Genomic DNA, 14,739 nt, shown 5'->3' with positions numbered 1-14,739 from the left:
GCACATTACAAATATGACTTTATTAGCTGACAAAAATTTCCAGCACTGACAACTTTAACGTCAAGGAAAAGTCTATCTTTCCAACCTGGCCGCTACACAAAAGCATGCCTTACTACGTTAAGAAATATTCAAGGAGACAGACATTTCTACGCTTTCACTTTAAAATGCAATGGTTCGCCAAAACTGTGCTTCGAGAGCTTTGTGCAAACGATTAACCAAGCATATCTGAGCTGGCGTTATATGACCAAAATTTTATAAGCATGTATACTATCAGTTCTATAGCTATCTGTTTTGTGAACCATGCAGATTAAATACAGTGGTACCCCTTTCTACAGACGCCCGCTTAATACGGATACCCCGACACTGCCGACATTTTGGCATGCCTCTTGGTGTCCGTATTAACTGTACAACATTGGTATCCGAAAGCCCACCATTCCAAAGTAGGCATTTCATCTATGTAGCTATTCATTCCATAAATGCATTTATTTAGTAAGTCATGTATCTGTTTCGAAAAAAATTGTCCTGAAAAAGCAAAAAAGCCTATGCGACAATACCTACACATATGAAAGCATCAATACACGCAATGCAAGCTTTCTCCTTCTGTAACGCTAAATCACCACGAAATTTGATCAAGCGATAGTTTACTAACACTTCCCAAGATACCTTTCGCTTTGATGCTTTTGCAGGACAAGCTTTGTCGAAACAGCTATGTTCAGTAGCTTACTATTTATACTACTTATTGCGTCACAATTCCCTCCTTTCGTTATATTGCGCACTTATTTTCTTATATGGGCTTCCAGTTACCGTATTTATTCGATTAAGCGCCCTGGGCGCTTATTAAATTTTTGAACCTTGAGAGTGGGCGCTTATTCGAGGTGGGCACTTATTCGAGGCTGGTAGCTTATTAAATTTTCGCGATTTTCAGCAAATAGTAAGTTTATTTTGTAACAAAACAATAAATAATAGCAAAACGTAAAGATGTACCAAAGCAGAATTTTAACTGTTCATTAAAAGTTTAATCGAATAAATACGTATGTCAAAAATCTGCAAAGAATTTACTTGCTCCAAAAACGTGCTGTCCGCTTGTTTATATTTAGGCCACAAATACCACGTTTATACGTTTTCCTTCGAAAATCCGCATAATTATGTTATGTTCTAACTGTAATCTCTCATTCATGTCTACACGGTTAATTTAATTTTTTGTAATGTTTATCAGGTGTTGAAACTTCGTTTTCATGCTCATGTAATTACTTTATAGTTTTTTCTGTTTTAGGGAATATTCAGTGCGATTTAAAGCCAGGTTCCAACTTGTCGCACAACAATATTGCATTGCAAGTAGAATATCGTTAACGGGCGTATTACCATTAGACATGACTTTGTGTATGTTGCCGTAACTTACAGCACGGGTGGTGATACGCGCAATGACGCTTTTCCATTTGTAACACAACGCTGTTGCGCGACAAGTTGCAATAAAATGTTGCCCGTATTACTTGCTCTTTAGTGGTTAGTGAAAGTTACTAGTTGAACGTTATCCAGTATGATTGCCCACTTTTTGGCATTAAGTCAATCTGGAGTAACCATGGTAACTTGCTTCCTCTTTGTGCATTTGGTGACTACAAAGTGGCATAGTGACATTAAAAACTCCAAGAACTCGGCTACTGTCAACATAGAGAATCCAATCCACAAACCCAACTGACCTCCAAAGTCTGAAACGAAATCTTCGAGCTGTGAAAATAAAAAAAGCTTATTAACATAAACTTCAAAAGTTGACACTATTATCAAGACCATGAGGCACTTAGTGATTCTCTTTACAAGCAGAAAAATTGAAAAAAAAGCTTGGAGAAAAATGCCTATCAAAATACGGTTGCCTTAAATTTCGTAAACAGTCACATATCATACAAAATTAACCCCAGAGAAATTTTAGATAAAGACACAGTTTGGAGGCATTTGCTTTAATTTTAGCAGTTATAATTACGATGAATCGCTAATTATTTCGCAGCGCACAAACGCAGGAATGAAAATAACGCTTCAGGAAAGAAGGAAATTCCAGAGGGTTAGTTCATAGAACTATGCAACATGGAGGAATCAACCAGAATGAAAAATATGCTAGTTATGCAACGCTTTCGAGTGGTATACTATAAAACATCCCGCGCGGAGTCCTTGAAATCACTTGTATTTTCTTCTTATACCAAGAAAATACAAGTGACAAGTGGGATATTCAATAGTATACCACGAGAAAGTGTTGTGTAACTATTTTATACCACGCCATAGAAAGAACGCTTAAAAAATTTCGTTCCTGAAAAAGATCGCAGCGCACGATGAGAAGGCTGGGTTAAATACCATCTTATATACAACGGCTTTCATGTATTCTGATTGGCTGTATTTTCTATGGCATGGTATAAAAAGATTAATTGATCTAGAATAAAAGATTGATAACTCATACTGGCCGTTGAAGTTTCAGTTTTTTTTTTCTTGCTTCTTTTCAGGGGACAAGTCACTGCAACGTGTCCCCATTAATTTTCTTGTGTATGTGCACTACATGTTCCATCGTGTGTACCCACATTAAATATTTCCACGTCGATTAAAGCCGTACGCTGCCATTTTAAGTGGAGCGGGACATCTGGCGGGGGGAGGGGGGGGGGGGGGAGGCTGAACACCTCATTACCGCAAGGAATTCAGCAAATATATCGCAAAACCGCAAAAAATTCGGTAGATATCGCAATTTCGTAGTAAGCTTGCGTAGCTGACGAAATTGTTGACGGGGGGACAAGAAGCGATGCAAAAAATTGTAGATAAAAAATGACTGACAAAATTAGGCTGTTTCAGCTTGGTTCCGAAACGACCCTAAACGGCTAAATACGGTCGGACAAAGGTGAAGGATAAGTTTTAATAGCGACTATCGTCGACCAAAACGCTAAGAAAACGCATCCCGTAGGTTTGGAGAATACCGCAATACCGCAATTCAAGATAAAAATTACCGAAATACCGCGTGAAAAATCGGCCAATACCGCAATACCCCAAACCCCAATGTTCCCCTCTAAGTGCTCATGCACGACTTGCAATTTTAGCTTCAATTTAATAACAGCTTTCTTACCTTATAGGAAGCATGCTCAGCAATAACCTCTACGTCAAAGTCTTCGTAGAAAACGTACAGCTTCAACTTATTGATCCTGTATTGAAACGATTTGAACATAATTTACAGTCTGGTGCGTTACTTGCATATAAACTGAATTGGAAGAGTAGAGAAATACCCATTCAAACTCCTGTGAAAGGCACAATTTGTGCAAATGAATTAACCGTTTATGAAACTCAAACTAAAAACTCCATTGGAATGAAAATAATAAATTCATTCCTGATCAACGTGATTTAGGTAAATTATTGTTTTATTTATCGGTCAATTTCATGCCCTAAAAAATCATTCGCACCTACTCTCCCACTTTACATTCATATTTTAACCAACTGAAACACGAGTAAACCGCTATGCAAAACTTTGACAGTGTGCCAATTACACACTAGACTGTCCACAGCCTCTTAATGTTTAAACACGAGCGAAGCAAGCACAAGTGCCACTCGCGCCGGCGTCCAAGTCTCTCGCGATTCTTTTTCCGCGCTTAACGATCGAAGAAAAATACGAGAAAATCGAGGGCTGTGTACAATCTAATTAAACTCTAACCTGCCATAGTCCGATTCATTGAAATTGTCCCAGTCGTTGTACTCCTGAAGATTTAAAAACAGAAATTCATGTTTCCATTCCTGACAATTATTCAATATTATCTGAATAAATTAATGATATCAAATATTGCTATTCTAAAAGAGTATAGCACCTTAAAAATAATCATCAACGCCGGAAGCTAAGCTTGAATAGCTTAAGGTGGCTCCGTAGTTATTCCGGGCGTATTCATCAGTGACATACTTTGCGTCATATCTTTTTCGGCTTTAACGCGATGGCTTTGAAACTTTGGGAAGACTTTCATGTATCATTTGGCAATAACATGATAAAGTTTGATTGCAATGAAGAAATATATTTAAAATGCTATTGGCGTTTAACTGGACCCATGTTTTTGAACAAAATTGAATCCCAAAAAAAAATTTGCCGATAAATTTTTGCTAAATTTCTGGAATGAGCAAATATTGACTTAACACATGAGATAGCCAATTTTCAAGAAAATCGTTGGAGTAGAAATGAAAAACTACTGGGAAATATTAAACTCATCTAAACAAAACTCTTAAAATTTACTGTAATTTTATACAATTGCCGCTTCTTCACGAAATAATCTACAAACCCAATATTTTGCGAAAAGCCTCCCATAAACTTGCTAAATAAAAGTGCCTAACCGATTGTCGATCGAGCTAACCGTTAAAAAGCATTCGCAAGTCGTGTAGGTCTCTGTAAACATTATAAAATGATCGAAAATCCTCGCGGACGTCCAAGGTTGCGTTCTGCATTTATTTTCGAAAATTATACCGCAGTTTTCTCTCAAACTCCAATCACGTAAACTTCAGGGTACTACAAAAAATTTTGCATCGACTATTGCTGCTGTGCCGTGCTGTAATTTGGAGAATTGGCGTTGGGATTGTAAGCTACTCTGCAACTGTTCTCTGGCGAAGCGAACGAGCAGTTTTGTTTATATCATTATGAATACGAAATGAGCACGTGTGACATTCATGACAAGAATCCGCACCTCCAAAAGGGGGGGGGGGGGGGGGGGGCGGAGTCCATGATTTGCGCGTCAACGGCCCAGGGAGGAGAAGAAAGGAGCAGTTTCGTTTTAGTTTTTCCTTAATTTGTTTGTGTTCAGTTGAACCGCACAAATTTGAACTCGGTTATTTCGAGATCTCTGTTATTTTAAACTTAAACCCATTTCCCTTGGATTCGCCCTTCAGTCATTTACTATCGGCTTCTTCGAACTCCGCTAATCATCAAGCTATGTTTTGTTTTCCTTGACGGTGCAAAAGTTGTAAAATCTGATATAAAAAATGTAAATTTGAACGTTTGAGAAATTGTAAATACACTTCGATTATTAGTATAAAAAAGCTGAAATCCTAAAATTGACTAGTCCCCTCGTTTAATACTAACGCACCTCATGTTACTCCAATTCGAAAAATATCTTCCCTCCTCTCCTGGGATGGTCTGCGTGCATATAAATGGCACCCCATTTTAAAGGTGCGAATTCTTGTCATGAATGTCACACGTGCTCATTTCGTATTCATAATGATATAAACAAAACTGCTCGCTCGCTTCGCCAGAGAACAGTTGCAGAGTAGCTTACAATCCCAACGCCAATTCTCCAAATTACAGCACGGCACAGCAGCAATAGTCGATGCAAAATTTTTTGTAGTACCCTGAAGTTTACGTGATTGGAGTTTGAGAGAAAACTGCGGTATAATTTTCGAAAATAAATGCAGAACGCAACCTTGGAGGTCCGCGAGGATTTTCGATTATTTTATAATGTTTACAGAGACCTACAGAACTTGCGAATACTTTTTAACGGTTAGCTCGATCGACAATCGGTTAGGCACTTTTATTTAGCAAGTTTATGGGAGGCTCTTCGCAAAATATTGGGTTTGTAGATTATTTCGTGAAGAAGCGGCAATTGTATAAAATTACAGTAAATTTTAAGAGTTTTATTTAGATGAGTTTAATATTTCCCAGTAGTTCTTCATTTCTACTCCAACGATTTTCTTGAAAATTGGCTATCTCATGTGTTAAGTCAATATTAGCTTATTCCAGAAATTTAGCAAAAATTTATCGGCAAATTTTTTTTTGGGATTCAATTTTGTTCAAAAACATGGGTCCAGTTAAACGCCAATAGGATTTTAAATATATTTCTTCATTGCAATCAAACGTTATCATGTTATTGCCAAATGATACATGAAAGTCTTCCCAAAGTTTCAAAGCCATCGCGTTAAAGCCGAAAAAGATATGACGCAAAATATGTCACTGATGAATACGCCCGCAATAACTACGGAGCCACCTTAAAATAACAAAATAAGACTTGAAGACAAGGAAATCAATTTCAAACAAAAAATGCTTTCCATTTAGTCAACTGAATTTGTTTTGTGATCGGGTTTAAAGTGGCGTGAATCTGTTTTGGCTCTCTCTCTCTCACTCATACTTTGATGAATTAACACTACCGCTATTTATAGTTATTGTCTTGCGTCTTGAGCAATTATCGGTGAACACGATAATATGTTCATTTACGATACATAACAGATTGCCGTAACAACAGTATGAACTGTTTAAGACACCCTTAATGTTATCTCTTCGTTAAGTAAAAACACGCTCGATAATCCAATTTTTATTATCGATTTGTTATCAGCATGCTAAGATGGAACGTTTGCAAAGTTTAAAAAGAAATACGGAATGGAATAACAATTTACAATTTAAGGTGGGTCCAAACCCTTTCCAGCAGTTACATGAAACATAAGTAGCGCGAGGTCATAAACATAGCTTTTGTATGCATGGGCACGATTAATTGACCAATAGTTAGATTTACACCGACTTTCTTTGAAATTGCATTTCATTTCCATACCGTTCGCTTCATACCTTGTATATCTCAGACGGCCAAGCAGCAAATGAAGTACTCCTTTTAAAGTCGACTGATCTGAAAACAAGATTGAATCACATTTCTCAAAACACGATATTAAATATATGCGATGTTTGATCGCATTCCCTTCATACATTTTTCATATTTTAACCATTGCATTGAGTCTTAAAAACAGTGCGTGATTAAAAAAGCGTAAATTGCGATTTTAATTGTCTAAAAATTTTTTTAATACGATTAAATCATATCATAACAACATATTGGTTTCCTTTGCAAGAGGAAAAGTGGTTATCCAGTAAACACTAACACAGAGATACACTCTCTTGTAATTTCTGGCACAAATCGTACCTGCAAGGTGGCGGACACATATCTGAGCAGTTTAGTTTGTTTTCGTTGTACTGGTTCTGTATTTCTCTCACACATTTCACTGTATAGTCAAGAAAAATACATTTCATAATTTAAACGTAATACATGTACTGTGAAAAATACAAGACCCTGGTTTGGTAAAATTGGAAGGCTCTGCAAAGGTGGCCTATACCATTAGCTACTGTAAGGTAAATGTGACGTCCAGATTGGAAAAGCAACATGGCTCACTGATGCCAGCGCTTGACGGCCGTCTGTAGCTAAAGGAGTATTTCTTCTTCCCCTCCCCTTCACTTGAGCATTTTGTTGCTCGTACCCAATCAAACTCCTGGTAGATAAAGGCAGTGTAGGAATAGCTCCTTGTCCAAGAACACTGGAATGAACGACCCCGGCCAGCTCTCAAACTCGCACCGTTAAACCATTTTAAAAAGCCTTCACGCCTGTCGACATTGGAATGTGCGGAAATGGTAGCCCATCTTATTGACTAGAGTGTCTGGCTCAAAATCCAGAAGCCAGAGGCTCGTGTTGTGTTATTGTTGTTGCTGCTGTTGTTGTTGACGACGACGACGACGACGACGACGACGACGACGACGACGACGACGACGACGACGACGATGATGATGATGATGATGATGATGATGATGATGATGATGATGACGACGACGATGGTGACGGTGATGACGATGATGAATGTCGTCGCCGTCGCCTGGTAGTAATTTACCTCAAGCTGGAAATTTTAGAATGAGTATGACACGTGAACAATATTTATACAAAAGGTATTATATTCCATTAGTACAACCAAGAACTGAGAGAAGACAAGACACTTACTTTGTGTATGATTCTTAAGACTGCATACTGCCTCGTTCTCATCATGAGGGAATCTGTATTCCATGCAGCCACATTCACACCATTGGCTCCCAGCCAAGCAAGACTCTTTGCAGGACTGAAGTTAAGATATTAAACACAGAAAGTGAACTAAAGTGTGACTAACAAAAAATGATTTATTAATTGATTAATTGATTGATTGACTTTTTGACTGGTCCATAGATCGAATGGTTAAGTGTAGTGGGGTGCAATACAGTGCGCTGTGCCGTGGTGCGGAGTGGTCTGGTGAGTGTGACTCTGGGTTGGGTTTGAACCTGAATGCAAATTTTTCACATGGATATTGTCAATCTATCTAGCCGGGTTGGAAGCGGTTTTCGTGTAGACGCTAACAGAAGATTGACTGAAGAAAAGTCATCGATTGGGATGATTCAACCCGGGATCGTGTAACTGAGATGCCCTAAGTGATCGAGTAACAGTAACTCCAAGTAAATGAACAGTTTTCCGATTCCTTACCGTCAAGGAGTAAGTCGTGTTGAACATTTTAGTGTACACGTTATATTTATCCGTTGAAGTTTCTTTTGAACATCGGTAGGTGCCCCCAGGATCTGCTCGTTTTATCAAAATCTATAACATAATGCAACACTAATTAATTTTTAAACAAACTGGTAGAGATGTTCAAAAGGTTTACTCAAAAAAATGTATCAAACAATACCCTCCACGGGCCTTTTTTAACTATACCCTCTTAAGGCCAATCATTGTGGCATATCCTGGAGCGAGACTCATTCCTTTCTCTAGAGGAAATGGCATCTCTCCCTGATCGGAGATGTCTATTCTGATTCCTGCCTCTTCAGTCAGCTCTCCAAAGTATTCATCTTGTTCAATATTCAGCTCTATGGCTAACCCTTAAGAAACCAGTTAAAAATATAACAATTAGATGAAGTTTTACTTCGTTCCTCTGTTATTGATAAGGCCTAATTAATTTTTGTCGTTATAAAGAAGTTACACTGGCGAAGCCAATTGCATGACTCAGCTAGGCTTGCAAACAATACATTTCAGCTGAACCTAATGATGATGCAGAGGAACGCTGGATTACATGTGCGTGTGGAATGCCGTATGATGATGATCAGTTGTTAGTTTTTCATCAGCTAGAAGCTTCTTTCATCAAGTTAATAATAATAAAAATAGTATAGCGATGATGGTGATGATGATGTTGATGTTGATGACGATGTTGATGATGTTGATGTTGACGTTGACGTTGACGATGATGATGACGATGACGATGACGATGACGACGACGATGATGATGATGATGATGATGACGATGACGACGATGATGATGATGATTAAAATAAATAACGCACCTTTTCCATTCAAATATGATCAAAATATGAGATTTAATTTGAAGTTTGGCTTCTTTTACCATGTGACAGTCCGGGCTTGCTCGATTTGAGAACGCGCGGCTTGGTTCCGTTGTCCAGTTTTCTACCACTGTTAAAGATGAAACAGTTTCCAAACTTGTAATGCCAGAACTTAGTCCAGAACCACGAGCTTTCGTTTCTGTAAACAAACGTAATTTTCAGCTTATTAGTACTAGTGCATCTTCTTATTCGTTAATGCAACTTGTTGGATATGTTGCGTTATCTAAACATCACTTTAAACAAAATCGAAATTTCAAATAAAATTTGTTGCCTTCAAGATATTAATTGTAGAAGGGTTGTTACGATTTTTGCAATAATAATTATTTTTCGATAATTTTCCAAAACTCACACAAAATCAAGTGATGTTTCCACAGTTGAATAATTAAAAAGAGCACATGTTCACAAAAAGACAGACGATCAACACTATCAAAGCGAAAGAGGTAAAAAAAGTAAAAAACATAAACCATTTCTTAACGAAACTAGTTAATATAATATTTGTATGAAAGATTCATTTTTTTTTACACCTACCGACAGGAGCGTCCATTGAAAGTACAAGACTTTACCATGTCCTTGAACTGATGACCCATCGTAGAAAGATATTCGTTATCTTCTGCTGCTAAGTATGCCAAGATCTCCTCTTTTTTGAAATATTCCGCGTCGTACCGCCCATCGAAGGACTCAGAGCTTGCTTCTGATAAATAATCGAAATCACCTTGAAAAAATACACAACAAAAAAATGATAAAACATGCGGGGGACTTACGCGCTCACCTCCCGCCAAAGTGGCCCAAGTTCGAATCCTGACCCGACGTAAAATTTGGGTCAAGTTTGTTGTTGGTTCTCGTCCCTGCTCCGAGGGTTTTTCCCTGGTTCCCTCCCTCCAAAAGAGCCATCATTCAAATTTCCAATTTGATCTTTGATGTACGTACCCTTTCTAATGAGCTCGTGGGAGCTCTTCCGTGTAACGTGGGTAAATGAGTACCTTTTACTTTTTCTTACATTTGCAAATGTTTCTTTACATGTGTTACAAGAACTACATTTCTGTTCCATACATTTCAACGCAGTGGTCACCTCATTATTATTGAGGGGGAGCAGGCACGGGTTAGATTCCGGCCCGGTACCATATGTGGGTTGAGTTTGTTGTTGGTTCTCGTCCTTGCTCCGAGGTTTTTTCTCCGGTTTTCCTTACCCCACAAAAACCAACACTTCCAAATTTCAATTCGATCTGGAATCAGTGGGATCAAGACGAGCCACCTGGTGGAAGGTCCCACTGTAAATTCCCATTTATTTTATTATTATTTATTATTTTATTATTGCAGAAAGGTAAACAAATGTAAAGAAAACTGTCAATTTACCACTTCAGTGGACACGCACGCATCTTATACAAAGTACTAATACAGAGGAAACTTAAAATTTTAGGAAAGTATAAACATGTTAAAGAATCCCAGCTGTCAGGACTCTCTTCAGTGGACTATAAAAATATGACGTTGACTGTACGTGTCAACTGATTTTTCGCAAGTAGGTTAAAAAATAGTTTACTTCACTCGATCCATGCATTTTTATCCCGTAACAAAAAACAATAAAACCTGTTATATTGATTTTATGTCTTTATACTCTGAAAACTGAAAATATCAATCGATTAACCGACAGATCTCAGGAGCATTTATGGTCATATTTAGCCGGAATATAAAGAAAATTCAATGGAAAATAGGGGGCCATCCTATGGAATGCTGTTTCGTCGTATAATACAGGATCCCAATTTTCGGTTTTCTATCAAAAAGTGAAAAATGACAATTATATTAAGGAGCTTAATTTCAATGCTCAGTCGGTTCAGTCGCTCCCTAGGCATTACAATGACTTTAAATGTTACTGATTGTTATGTAATTAATTATTTTTATAGTACATACGATCCAATTTAGTATATAAGTATTTAGTTGTAATTTAGAAATCTATTACTTTATAAGTATTTTGTAATATTAAGTATAATACACGATCCCACAAGCATTGTGCTTTAAACCCTATCGTGTGCAAATAAAGGTTTTTGTTGTTGTTGACATCATCCTTAATTAAATGCTTACTTTTGTTGTATAGAAACGAACTTTTAATCATGTTAACATTGCAGATTGTGACTTCTGGAAAAAACAAGCTCTGTAGAACATAAATTAACAAAATATCAATTCCAGTAGGACAGACAAATAAAGCTATTTGGACTCCATTTTTCATGAAATATATCAAAAACGAGAGAAGTGTTTCATTATAGTACATTTCCAAACATCGAGAAAAAAATTGAAAATACGACGTGCAGCGGATTATTTTTGACGAACTTTTGAGGTGTTTGGAAATTTGATAAAACACTCTCTCGAGTATTTGATAACTCTTCTCAATCAAAACTAAAAGCAGATATACTATATAGGGAGAAAACGAAGAAATAGAATCGTAAAAAAATATATATGTTAATTTAAATCGCATATTCAGGGACCGCGGCGCCGAAGTTTTGATTCCCTTTGTTTTAATTTCATGAGTTTGAGAAAAAAAAGAAAATACTCATGTTCAGGTTGATATCCCAATCACTGGTCAATCGAGGTTTAATTTGGCGTTCTTTGAAAGTTTGTCTACGAACCTTCCTCGGTGATGGAAATAAAAAAGAGTAGGAGAGAAAAAAAATAGATGGAGTAAGGCAAAAAAGAAAGAAAATGTTCGGTATGGATAAAGAATCAAATACTTTGAACATAAACGGAATTCAGTGGAAACCCGATTCCTCGAGCTCTCGATTTTTTCGAACCAATTTTTTGTCTCCACTGGAGGTTTAATCCCTACATTAACACGTTTGAAAGGTTATCTGGAAGGTGGTTCATTTTTTTGGTTAAGGACAGTAAAACAGGTTGAAATAATATCTTGCTGACATAAATCTTACCGTCTTTGATTCCATTGTTATTAGAGTGGCAAGGGGTCGACTTTGAAATTTCCAAAGCAGGAGAGATACTTCAAATGAAAGCATCCCTACTGCTACCACAAAAAGAAAACTCCAGATAACTGTTCTCGCCCGGTTTTTCACTGGCAGAATTCGTCCCAATCCATGGGCGGACGTGTCATTGCAAAATTCTTCGACGATTGAGCAAGCAGACTTGCTGTTACTCATTTTTTCGTTCTGCGTATCCATAACAAATTCTTTCAGATTACTCTGACTTCACTAGAAAAAAAAAATATATTACTTCTTTAAAGTTTACATTGCATTTGTAAACTAAGCTCTTAAAAGTAACTGGGGTTTATGTGATCTACCTAGCTACAGCTATGATATAAAGAATATAGAATCATTAAATAATAAAAGAATTGACTAAAATAAATGACACTGTCAAATGTGAGGTCAGACCTGCAACAATGTGATTTTATGGCAGTTTATAGGTATCTGTGTTCAGAAATATAAAATTGTTTTGCGAACTAGACCACAGGCAAGAAATGTTGTTGCTGGGGTAAAACTCTGAACTAGACTTCCCTATTCATCGTGATAAATAGTCTGAAAATTCAAAGTTCCGTTTCAGAATTTGCCCATTGTAGCATGCAGAAAGTGCAGAAGTTACAGTAAGTTACAAAACTTTCGCACAGGCTAAGTGAAAGTGTATTTTTTTTTATAAGCATGCAGTTTGGTTGAAGACTTTTAATACAAACGGAAGGATTGATGACTTCCAGACATGGTTGAGTATATCGAAACTCGACATAAAAAAATCCTTCGCGTAAGAGCTATGCAGAGAAGTGATTAAGACATTCGTGCACAGAAGGCACTAACCTCTACAGAGGTTTCTGCTGAAACATGTTTTCTCACATCTTCACGTTCTGTTGTCACTATTTTTCTTAATTATCATTTTGCATGTCTACTTATATTATTCAACTTTCAACGCTTTTTATATCATTTAACTGAAGATGACAGAGGTTTATGTTGACACATGTTCTCTCACATTTTCACGTTCTGTTGTCACTATTTTTTTTGATAAAATATTCTTCGCAAAAATTTGATGGAACGCAATTTCATAGAGAATGGCGTAGCTCAATTAAAATTTAATTTTTTATCGGTCAGAAAATTTTTTATAGAACATCGTTAAAGCATCTTCTTTCCCAAGTCTTTGGCTAACAATTCTTTTTCGCAAAATTTTGTTGAATGTTGAAGGCGTTGAATAAAGTGAAACTGAATTTTATAAATAATCTCATTCTGCACTTTACCTTTCGATGTTTTTCAGATCTCTGCAGACAGTGAAGATCACCTGCGCCAGAAAAAAACACTTTAATTTTAGATAGGTGATCAAGATATATTGTTTAATACCAAAACTTATAATGAAGTTACATGGTATTTACCTGTTTGTGATCACATAGTTTGAGGTAAACTCGTCAAAAAAACGAACAACATTGTGTTATGCACTGTACCAAAATATAAATTACTTTTATAATGGTAGCAAGACCACTTTAGTGCCTTTGGTGAATATTTGGAAAAATAACAAAGAACGAATAAACAATCTTGAATAGGCCACTGTCAGTGACATATGTTGTTTCCCAGCTTATAACACGCAAAACTTGCTTATTTAAAAAAAAAAAAAAAAAAAAACACCTGTTTTCTTCTTAAAGAAATCTCCAATAGTTTAGACACTCAGTACTAGAAATAAACCTCAGAACGATGTATTTTACTTTTTTTAATAATAACGTATTTTTAATTAAATTTATACACAATTGCGTTTGTTGAAGTTTGTTTCACAATCGGAAAGGCATCAAAGATGCAAGTGTAATTAAACTATTTTAGTTCAGTTTTTTAACGGTTTTTGTTTGAATAACAAAGCAAGTTTTAACATATGAATGTACTGAACAAAGCACTGGATTTCAGTTTCTCTAGCCCACTGAGTGCCGAGGTTGCGAGACCGCATATTTTAAAAGGCAATCTTGGTATAATAGTGTTTGTAAGCCTTATGTAATTTAACAGCAGTTGAGAGTGTATTTGTAATGAATACGAAATGTCAGATCTAAGAATTATAAAATTATACAATATAAGTGAGGTATGATCAAAGAGTGACGAAAAGAGAATGAAGAAGAAAGACCATGAACGCGCCTGAAACATTAGTCGAAAGATAATATTTTAGCAGTATCAATTTTTTTAGAATAAAAATCAGCGAAAATAAATGACGTTTCGATGAATCGCGGTTCATCATTATCAAATTCTAAAAAAGTCAGATTCTGATGAGTTCAATATATATTAAGAGTGCGTGTGAAAATCTCGTTGCATAAGATTAAAGACTATACAATGTGAATTGTATAGAGTGTTAATTACGAACTAAATAGTTTTGCTTTAATGTAGTCAGATTGAGTGTTCAGTTTAGGTTTTAACTCCTGGATAAAGAGCATTTCGAAGATCAAGCATTCGAATTTCCCGCGACATTTCTTCAAGATTGTAAATTGCTTGTTAAGATCTTTGTTACTCTGGTTGTGGGCGTCACGCAGGTGGTTTCCAATAGCTGAGTGCTTATGTTCATCAATGCGTTGGAAAAGGTGTCGGCGAGTGTAGCCTACATAATCCGCATCACACGAATCACATTTAAATTTGTAAACAACA

At 36.6% G+C, this 14,739-nt stretch overlaps 1 protein-coding gene across 1 annotated transcript; it reads right to left on the bottom strand.

Moving 5' to 3' along the window:
* Positions 1-13,382, bottom strand: LOC144658189 (epithelial sodium channel subunit alpha-like). The gene is made up of 13 exons (XM_078518594.1): positions 13,365-13,382; positions 12,064-12,334; positions 11,228-11,297; positions 9,680-9,863; positions 9,154-9,290; positions 8,472-8,635; positions 8,247-8,357; positions 7,737-7,851; positions 6,894-6,972; positions 6,548-6,605; positions 3,674-3,717; positions 3,095-3,170; positions 1-1,725 (listed from the first exon to the last, which is right to left on the bottom strand). Exons 2-13 carry the CDS (start codon positions 12,307-12,309, stop codon positions 1,564-1,566), a joined length of 1,446 nt encoding a protein of 481 aa, XP_078374720.1. The 5' UTR covers positions 12,310-12,334; positions 13,365-13,382; the 3' UTR covers positions 1-1,563.
* Between the last annotated feature and the right edge of the window lie 1,357 nt (positions 13,383-14,739).

Source organism: Oculina patagonica, chromosome 1, assembly GCF_052425735.1.
Source record: "Oculina patagonica isolate OP01 chromosome 1, crgOcupat, whole genome shotgun sequence".
Taxonomy (NCBI): domain Eukaryota; kingdom Metazoa; phylum Cnidaria; class Anthozoa; order Scleractinia; family Oculinidae; genus Oculina; species Oculina patagonica.
The sequence above is the reverse complement of the archived record's forward strand: the minus strand, read 5'-3'. Positions and strand labels throughout refer to the sequence as shown.